General features: G+C 39.2%; 2 protein-coding genes across 2 annotated transcripts in view; both read left to right on the top strand.

The window, feature by feature from the left end:
* The first annotated feature begins 4,963 nt into the window (after positions 1–4,963).
* LOC140640186 (disintegrin and metalloproteinase domain-containing protein 21-like) overlaps positions 4,964–10,763 on the top strand; it is a 31,122-nt gene continuing 25,322 nt past the window's right edge. Inside the window, exon 1 of the mRNA XM_072839117.1 lies at positions 4,964–5,106. The gene's annotated coding sequence lies outside the window, so the exon portion shown is untranslated. The remainder of the gene's footprint in view (positions 5,107–10,763) is intronic.
* Positions 7,927–10,763, top strand: part of ADAM20 (ADAM metallopeptidase domain 20) — a 25,760-nt gene continuing 22,923 nt past the window's right edge. Inside the window, exon 1 of the mRNA XM_072837748.1 lies at positions 7,927–10,103. Coding sequence (XP_072693849.1) covers positions 7,927–10,103 — 2,177 coding nt within the window. The remainder of the gene's footprint in view (positions 10,104–10,763) is intronic.

The raw sequence follows: 10,763 nt of genomic DNA, 5'->3' as shown, positions 1-10,763 counted from the left end.
CTTTAGATAAATACCTAGTAGTGCAATTGCTGGATCATAGGGTAGCTCTATCTTTTAATTTTTGAGGAACCTCCATACTGTTTTCCAGAGTGGCTGTACCAGTTTGTGTTCCCACCAACAGAGTAAGAGGGTTCCCTTTTCACTGCATCCTCGAATCATGGTTATTTTAAATTCCCATTCCAAAAACTCTACTATATCTGAGTCTGGTTCTAATGCTTGCTTTTTCTTTTCAGACCGTGAGATGTTTTTTTCCCTCATTCAAGTTTAATAGCTCTCAATGTTAAGAAATGCTTCTTTATATTTATCCCAAATCTTTCACATTAAAGATAACTCATTTCTCTTGTTTTGGCCTCTGGAGACAAAGGACAATTGGTTATGCCTTTGAAGACAATTTCTCAATCACCCCACAGTCTGTTCTTCTCTAAATTAAACAGTCTCAGCATCATTGATCTTTCTTTAAAGGTCTCATTTCCAATTCCCTTGTGGCTTTCCTCAGGATGCCCTTCACTCTCCTTCATCCACCTTTAAATGTGGAACCTAGAACCAGATAAAATCCTCTAGTAAGCATTGAATACAATGAGAGGCTTCTTTTCCAGTGATCAGGTGGTTTTGCATAAGGTTTTTTTTTTTTTTTTGACATTTATGATAATGGCCACATTCTTGTTATTGGTCACTAAGGTTGTTTTCCATATTTTAAAAATTCAATTAGCTAATTTTTGTACATCATTAGTTTCGGGTGTAAAGTACAGTTATTGGTTGCATATAACACACTTAGTGCTCATCACATCACATGCCTTCTGTAATGCCCCTCACCTTGTTACTCCATTTCCCCACCTACCTACCTCCCTTCCAGCAACCCTCAGTTTGTTTCCTATAGTTAAGAGTCTCTCATGGTTTGTATCCCTCTCTGATTTCTTCTCATTCAGTTTTCCCTCCCTTCTCTTATGATCCTCTGCTCTGTTTCTTATATTCCATGAATGAGTGAAACTATATGATAATTGTCTTTCTCTGATTGACTTACTTTGCTCAGTGTAAGACTGTGTTTTTTCTTGCATTTTAGCATGCTTTGTAACTTTTTGTTGAAAGCCAGACATGATGTATCTGGGCAATAGAAACTGAAGTAGATAGGCCTTTAGTGTTTATCTGACCAGTAGTTAGGCTATGTTTACTTTTTCTTGTAGCTGCAGATGTCAGAGGTTTCAGTTTCCTCTAGTATCCTTTTTTATTTTTATTTTTTTTATTTTTTATTTTTATTTTTTGGTCTTCTACATTGTCTTAGGATTTCCTGAGAAACTCCATCTTTAATAGTGTTTTATAGTTTGTTCAGGTGTAATCCACTTATACAGAAGCCCTTTTGATGTAGTGAAAGAAGTGGGAGAATAGGAAGCATTCTTTGGTTTTCAATTAGGTCTCAGTCTAGTAGTGGTCCTATGCCCCTGGGCTGTAAACTTCACATGGGCATTTAAGCTCCCCTATCTCCCACCCTCGAATTTAGGTGATGTAGAAAAGTTAGAGGGGGCTGGAGTTGGGGAATTCCACTTCCTTCAACTTGAATAAGGCTTTGGTGAAATCTTTCCTCTGGCTGGTTTAGACCTTTGTTTTGGGGACAACTTGGTGTGTTTCAAGATGGTTACTGTTACCTTCACCATATTTCCAAGAGTCACTTTTCTCCTCTTCTTGGTCAAACATGTGGTGATTTTTTTTTCTTTACTATGAGAACATGGTAGGGCTTTTGGAGATCAGATTTATGACAGTAAAAAGACTGCCCTTAGAGCCCCCAAGAGTTTTTAACAATGAGGTTAGTCGACACTCCAGGAATTCACCAAAGTCACCATTTAAGTCTCATTGGCTCAAGCCACTTCTGCTTCAGAGAAGCTCATCCATATCCTCTTTATCAACCTGCCTCTCTATAGTCTGTCCTGTGGTCTCATTTGTCAGATGCATCTAAGAAGATCATTGATTTTTTTCAGTTTGTTTAGCCTTTTGTTTTTACGCAGGTGGGAGTGATGATTTTCAAGCTCTTTACATGCCAGAGCAGAAGCCAGAAGTACATCTGTTGTACAATTTGCATTCTTTTAGATTTGCCTTATGGCTATGAATAGCCATCAGTTTTGGTAAATGCCCTACATGCATTTGAAAATAGTGTATAGGGATCCCTGGGTGGCGCAGCGGTTTGGCGCCTGCCTTTGGCCCAGGGCGCGATCCTGGAGACCCGGGATCGAATCCCACATCGGGCTCCCGGTGCATGGAGCCTGCTTCTCCCTCTGCCTGTGTCTCTGCCTCTCTCTCTTTCTCTCTCTGTGACTATCATAAAAAAATAAAAATTAAAAAAAAAGAATGAAAATAATGTATATCCTGCAATTTTTAAGTATAGTGTTCTGTATCAATTAGGTCAGTTTGATTAAAGGTTGTTTAATTCTGTCTTATTTTCTACTTGCTTGTTCTGAGTAAACATCTGCAAATATGATACTGGATTTTTAAATTCTTCTCTTTGATCTCTCAACTCTTCATATATTTTGAAGCTCTGCTATTATGTGCATATGAAATACTGTGGAATAATCCTCATATTAAATATATTCTTTACCTTGATTAATACCTCTTTATCTTTGCCAATACTTCCTTTATTATCTTTTTTTAAATTAAAAAAAATTTAATTCCAGAGGTGCCCTGGGGGGCTTAGTCAGTTAAACTGTCTGACTCTTGATTTCGATTTAGGTTGTAATCTCAGGGTCGTGAGATCAAGCCTTGCCTCAGGCTCCACACTGGGCATGGAGTCTGCTTAAGATTCCCTCTTACCCTCTGCCTTTGCCCTCCCCTGTTTTTCCTCTGTCTCTCAAAAAAAAATTAATTAATTCCATTATAATTAATGTAGTGTTTTATTAGGTTGAGGTGTACAATATAGTGATCCAATAGTTCTGTTCATCTTGTCATCTTCTAATATGTTTTCATCAGATTTATTTTTGTTAATATATGCAGTGTTTACTTTTTCATATCTTAGAGATCATATGACTTATCTTTTTGCTTTTAACCCTTAATAACTTGCTACATAATAGATTTGGCTGTGTTGGGTTGTTTAGTAAAAGAAATCACAACTGAAATAGCAGGTGTAATTATAATCACCTCTGTTTAGTTTAGGAAAATTAATAATCATTCTTCAAGATAAACACGATTGCACATGCAAAACAGGTGAGTTAAATATGGATGTGATTGGTTATCATTATCTCTGTATCTTTGAAGCCTTTGAATGGCACAAATACCTGTAGTGCCCAAACATTCCGTCATTGCTCTTAGGTTACTACAGTTGAAGCAATTGTTGAACCTGAATTAGTAAGGCTTGATTAGGATATATCTCTGATTTATTACTATCCAGTCATTTGTATTACCTCAGAAACACTTTGAAAACCCACTGTGCCAGAGATTTTGTGAAAAGGTATATTGCTTTTAACTTATATTTTTTTATATAGATTCAATGTTCGTATAGATTCAGCAATTCAGTAATGTTGAACTATTTCGTTTTTCTTACTTTTTAAAGTTTTGTTTGGTTTTCTATGGAATTTTCCCATGTTGCTTAAATTTTCAAATTTACTGATGAATTTATTCCCATGTTTAAATTTTCATTATTTTTTTATGCTAGAAACTATTATGGGGGCATCTAGGTGCCTCAGTTAGCTGAGCATCTGACTCCTGATTTTGGCTCAGGTCATCATGTCGGGGTCATGAGATCAGCACCATGTCAGGGTTCTTTTTCCTATACAATTTTTAAAAATTCTGTAGTTAAGGAACATATATTATGCAATTTTTATTTTTACCATTTGTTGAGACTTCCTTTATGATCATGGATATTATCCATTTTGCTAAATATCTCATGTGCAGTTGAACTTAATAGGTATTCTGCAATTGACTGTACTATTTTATATGTCAGGTTAATTTGATTAAGTCTTCTTTTTCCTATTAATTTTATTGTCTGATTTTTCTCAGTCACTGAGAGAAGTATGTTAGTATCTGCAAGTAGATTTTGGGTTTTTAAATTTATTTTTGATTTCTCAATGTTTTCTTTAGGTTTTGAAGCAATTTACTAAATAAATACAAATCCTGGTTGAATTTTATCATACTAAATATATCTTTATCTCTGTAACTATCTTTTCTGCTATTGATATCGTTTGTTTCCTCCCCCCCCCTTTTTTTTTTTACTAACATAAGTTAGTAAGATACCATTATTTTGGAGTAGAGGTTCCTTCCTCTTAGTTCAGATGCTGAATTTGTTCCTCTGGAGCAGATTGAATTAGATTCTGATTTGTATCTAGAGCCAATAGAGGAGGTAGGAATATGTCTTGAGGAGACTAAGTATCTCCTTGCAGGGTAACTTCCCCAGAAGAGAGAATTACAGGGTATCAAGCTCTAGCTGGCTAGGCTTTTCAGACGGGAGAAGTCTGGCTTCTCCCCCTGGTAAAGGAGACTCAGGAATACTTGGGAGGATGGAGATAATCAAATACTCAGATCTACCTGAAATTCTTTTTTGCAAGTGTCAAGGTTTTTTCCCTTCTCCGTCAATGTCCTACTAACTTTCCCACTAGAGTATTGGCAAATCTATGTTTTCAGCTTACATTGTGATTCTGTAACTCCACAATTAAAGTCTGATATTTTTGTAAAACTGGCTCTGTGGCTAAAATAAATGAGAAATTCTTTTAGGTCTAACATTATCAGCCCTCTGAGCTGAGAGCTTAGTCTTGAGCTTTACTGTCTCCAGTAGACCAGTCCTTGAGGTACTTAATGGTCATTATCACACTTAGTCCTCCACACATTTGCTTCAGTAGTGCACTTCATCATAATAAACATTGAGTGGTAATTTAATTCATTGTGATGCCACTGTATGTCCATTCCCTATTGGACAGGAGTTCAACAGTGTGTAAAGCCATGGACATGCCCGTACAATCTGAGTCCTATTTTGTCTGTCTCTCTTGGCAGTACTCTTGGTACGAAGTCCTGTATCTGTCAAGATCCAGTCCAGGAAAGAAAAACCCACCAAGAGTAATTAATATAAAGAAATTATTGAAAAGGTTTTTAGAGGACCAAAAAGATGAAAAGAGTACACCAAGGTACTTAGAGGTATGAGTTGCAAGAAAAAGCTCTACCCCTAAGATTGGGGGGGAAAGGGAAGAGGTTGGGGTTATCATAGCTAGATACTTTGATAATGGGCCTCATATAGATCTGGACTGTAGAAGACAGGGCATTGCTTAGGTCATGTGGGTTACAGGAAATCAGAAAAGGGTTTCTGTAGAGCTAATAGCTGTACTTACAAGGTCATGCTGAACTGGTACTGGTTCCTTAGGAATTTGGAAGAAGGTCCTCCAGAATTGTGACTCACATTTCAGAGACACACATGCTACACACATGGGGCTTATATTGAGGTTCTTTGTGGTGTGCCCAGAATACCTGAATAAAGGACACTGGCTAGCTGGTATGGGTTGCCCAGGGTACTGGAAAATGGCTCTGAACATCTGGTACTCAGACTTCTGAGTACGGCACACTGTTCATCAAGTACTCATACTTTTGTTAAGGGCTGATGGAGCTGGTTCTGGGAATGTGGTAACCAACTCTCACCACCAGAGCAAGACACCAGAGTTGGGGATTCATAGAAAGTAACAGCAGGCAAATAGATAATCACAAGTCCCTTATCCTCTTTTTTATTTTATTTTATTTTTTGCATTTTATTCTCTCTCCTGTGTCCTTTTTGATAAAATTTCAGGAAGCCAAATAACAATGGAAATATAATGTGCAGATTCCCATTTCTAGCTTCATAGACAAAGTATAAATTTTAGTTTTGGAGTTCAGGAAATAGCTGATAATCAGCATAAGAAATGTCAGTAGAATGCTACTAGAACTTCTATGGTAATGGGTAATAGCAGATGACAGTGATCTGTGTGAAGCTCTCTGATATGTAGTAACATTTTAGTATTGTTTCAATTAGTTGTGGCTCACTAAATTGATTTTATGACCCTGTGTGGTTTGTGACCTAAGTTTGAGAAACAGTGAAATGAGGTTGTGATTGAGCATGAGAGGAGACTTGGCAAGATACAGATTTGAGAAATTTGAAACAGTTGCTGGAAATAGAAGAACTAAGGATTCATACAGAGGAAAATCTCACACTGCTTGAAGTGCTGGTAATGGCAGAAAGGAAAGGCTTTGGAGAGACAGCAGTTCACATAGTTCATGGTCATGCAGTGTTCCTTCAGGGCTTCTTTTTGGAGCCATGCAATGGTTACAGACTAGTATGTCTCAAAAATTCTCAGCTATGAACTTTTCTGTTATTACCACGTCATATTTCTGAGAAAACTTAATATAGGTTATTTTCCTCTCTGTAATGCTTTAATAGTCCTCTTCCAAACCACACATTCTCGTTTTAATAGTCCCAGATCTGTAGCATATACCAAGGATATCATGAAGAAAGAAATGGAAAGGAAATCCAGTAATTAGGATTTCACCTCAAGCAGAGCTACTTCCCCTAAGAAGATTAATCTAATATTATTGGCTTCCAGTAGCTATCTATTAGTTCTAAAAAAAGTATCCAGGTGTATACAAGTGTTCTCAACATTATAATGCTGAAGATATTTCTCATACTCTATACTACTGATCCTATTTGTGTTGTGTTCTGAACCAGTATGTGTTCAAATGCGTCTCCAAATTTGTTTTAACTTTTGCTTTCAAATATTAAACAAATTGATACTTTAAAAAAGATTTTATATATTTATTTGAGAGAGAGTAAGTGGGAGAGAGAGCACAAGCCAGGGGGAGAGGCAGAGGGAGAAGCAGACTCCCTGCTGAGCAGAGAACCTGATGCAGGGATCATGACCTGAGCTGAAGTCAGACACTTCACCGACTGAGCCACCCAGGCACCCCTAAATTATTGGTACTTTTAACTTAAAGTCAGTGAGTAAGCAAAATTAACTTTTAATTGAACTAAAACTTGTGTTTTCAACATAAATGGCGTAAGTCCATTTGAACTGTGGGCTTTTGAACATTTTAATGAACTGACTTTAGGTATGAGCTCCTCAATCCACCCTTCTCTGGAGAACTCAGCTAATTTGCCAGACATGAAAAATATAGACTAGAATCTATATTTACACATCTAAAATGAGTCTCTTTTGATTGAAAACATGATGATGCAACTGGGCTGGGTAGAGAGAAGGTTGCTGCCTGCACACTGTGATTTGGGGCAATTGGGCTATTTGCCTTGCCCTCAAATAGCAGCCCATTCCCTGTTTCTCCTTCCTATGGCTGCCTTTTATGGATGTCCAGAGTTTTTCTACAGATAAGAATGAATTATAAAATAAAAATTTGGCTTGTTTGAAAGAGGCATACCAAAATTAATATGTCCCTTAAGTGAGGCTTACTTTGAGTGCGAACCTTAGGCAGAATGGGAGCTCAATAAGATGTCCCACACAGGACAGGGGAGGTACAATAAAGAATAAAGAGACTAGAAAACAGTGCTTTTTGGATGGGTTGTCTACATGCTTTTTGAAGATGGTAGGGTACTGGTCAATTTTTGAGAGGAGAAGCAATGTGGAGGTCAGATACCAGTCTTTTTTAATATGGAAAATTTTATGTCAGTTTACATGTTTAGAAAACAGTATATAACCATTACCCATCCATAACCAACCTCCTTCATCTCCTTCTCTGGGGACCTGTGCTCCTCTAACCCTTTGTCCACATATATATGTATATGTACATGTACATGTACATGTATACAACAGTCTCAGGCATTTTATTAATTCTAGCCTCATTCCAATTGAAGAATCACCTTTGCCTTACTTTCTTTTCTGTCCCACTCTCTCTACCCCACCAACCCCATCCTAGCTCTTTTTTTGTATCTTCACTTGCAGCACTACAACTTTTATGGTCCATCTCTTCCAGGACATAGATCCATAAATGTCAGCCCTGCACCCTAAGCAGCTCACAGGGAGGAGCCAGACCAGCAGCACCCCACACCCTGCCCTCTCTTCTGCCCTGGACAGATGGCTCCATGATGACAGCTCCATAATGGCACTGGGTGAGGCCCTGGTGCACATCACGGTCACTCTTCTGCTACTCTGGGTAGGAATGTCTCTGTTCATTTCTGGCCACTCTCAGGCAATGCCCTCCCAGCACTTCTCCCCAGAATTGGTGATCCCCTTGAAGGTGACTGGCAGGGGCAGAAGTGCAAAATCTCCAGGCTGGCTCTCCTACAGCCTGAAGTTTGGGGGCCAGAGACACATTGTCCACATGAGGGTCAAGAAGTTCTTGCTTTCCAAACACTTCCCAGTGTTCACCTACACGGACCAGCACGCCCTCCTCCAGGATCAGCCTTTTGTTCCTGATGACTGCTACTATCATGGTTATGTGGAAGGAATCTCTGAGTCCCTGGTTGCCCTCAGTACCTGTTCCGGAGGTTTTCGAGGAATGCTACAGATTAATGACCTTGCTTATGAAATTGAGCCAATTAGTTTTTCTGCCACATTTGAACACCTGGTGTATAAGATAGACAGTGGTGATACACAGTTCCCACCTATGAGATGTGGGTTAACAGAAGAGGAAATAGCACGCCATTTGCAGTTGAGGGCATCATATAATTCTACTCTGATGCAAAATTCTTACTTGGGCTGGTGGACCCACTTGCGGTTTGTTGAGCTGGTCGTAGTTGTGGACCATTTTCGATACCTTTACTGTAAAAGTAATGTGTCATTAGTACAGCGTGAAGTATTTGATACTGTCAATATAATTGGTATCTTATATAGCCCTTTGGAGGTTGAAATAGTTTTGAATGGGATTGAAATCTGGAGTGAAAGAAACCTGATTTCCACTGATACTATAGAACAGATTTTGGGGGATTTTTCTGCTTGGAAGTTTTCCAATCTTGATGACCGACTGCCCCATGATACTGCCCATCTTTTCATTAAAAAAAATTTTGGTATAAAGCTTGGAGTTGCCTACGTTGGAGGAATATGCCATCGTCTTTTTAATAGTGGAGTTGATGTCTTTGAAGAAGACCGTCTGTATCTTTTTGCACTTACTGTGACCCATGAACTTGGTCATAATATGGGTATGACTCATGATACTAAAGAATGTAAGTGTGGGCTTCCGTGGTGCATAATGTATGACTCCCAGAGTGTGACAGCTCGGTTCAGCAATTGCAGTTATGCCGAGTATTGGAACAATATTCTCACTAAGGGATTATGTATTCACTCACCTCCATATCCAGGGAATGTCTTTAAGGTACAGTACTGTGGGAACCTAGTGATTGAAGAAGGAGAGGAGTGTGATTGTGGGACCACAGACCAGTGTGTAAATGATCCCTGTTGTCTGTTGAACTGCACTCTGAAGCCTGGAGCTGCTTGTCAGTTTGGAATTTGTTGCAAAGACTGCAAGTTAATGCCATCAGGGACTTTGTGCAGACATCAGATCAGTGAATGTGACCTTCCAGAATGGTGCAATGGGACATTTCATCAATGCCCAGAAGATGTATATGTGCAGGACGGGATTCCCTGTGGTGACAATGCCTACTGCTATGAAGGGAGATGTAATAACCATGATAAACAGTGCAGGGAGATTTTTGGCAAAGATGCAAGGAGTGCATCTCAGAGTTGCTACAAAGAAATCAACACCCAAGGAAATCGATTTGGTCACTGTGGTATCACCAACCTAGTATACGTGAAATGTGAGGGCCCTGATATTCTGTGTGGGAGAGTGCAGTGTGAAAATGTAGAAATGATTCCTAATCTGATCCAACATTCTACAGTGCATCAGCTTCACATCAATGATACCACTTGCTGGGGCACTGATTTTCATTTAGGGATGTCCATACCTGATGTTGGTCAAGTGAAAGATGGCACAATATGTGGTCCAGAAAAGATCTGCCTCCATAAGAAGTGTGTCAATATGACCTATCCGCCACGAAAGTGTCATTCTAATGAGACCTGCCACATGCATGGAGTCTGTAATAATAAACAGCATTGCCACTGCAAGCATGGATGGGCACCTCCCTACTGCAAGGACGCAGGCCTTGGAGGCAGCGTGGACAGCGGGCCACCTCCTAAGGAATACGTGGCAATGCTCGAAGCAAAGGCATTGTTGGGTTACCTGTCATTATTGTGGCTTATTCCTTTTACTGCTTTCGTTTTATTTTGCCTTCTCGTAGTTTGTATGGAAAAAAAAAAGAGAAGAAGAGGAAAACTAAATCTCTTGCCTCGGTAAACAAATCCTTAGTTCTTCTTGTAATAGTAGAAAAACATTAGGGCATGTCTGACTGTTTAAAGAAAAATTCAAGGACCCCTCATACCAGGATCATAAGCATTAATATCACACCAAAGGATTTCTTACTCTTCAGTGTTAATAAGCAATATTAAAACTTTACTCCCCCCCCCCCCGGATGTTGTCTATTTTCTGGGCAAAGGCACACCAGAGAGACATTTTTAAGCTGATGTCTAGCAGTTCTAAACCTCCTCCCATTTTTGTACTTTAGGATGTAAAGTACAAAATCTGCTGCTGCAGATCCCGTTTCTGTTTTGCCTATTCTCTTCAGGGTAACTGTGCCTAAAGGGGGCAGTAGAAGTAGAGGGGAGAAGGCAGTTTACTTTCCTGTGTGCTAAAAATTACTCTCTGTCATTTTGGCTGGGGCCATTCACTCTGGCAGCTGTGTTTGTTTTGGACTCCAGTTTTGTTGGCTCTTTAGAACCACCTTCATTCTTGCTGAGAAGTACCGGCACCCTCAAGAGATCTGACTTGTAGCT

This window comes from Canis lupus, chromosome 9, assembly GCF_048164855.1.
Source record: "Canis lupus baileyi chromosome 9, mCanLup2.hap1, whole genome shotgun sequence".
Classification (NCBI taxonomy): Eukaryota; Metazoa; Chordata; class Mammalia; order Carnivora; family Canidae; genus Canis; species Canis lupus.
This window is presented reverse-complemented; position numbering and strand designations above follow the sequence as displayed.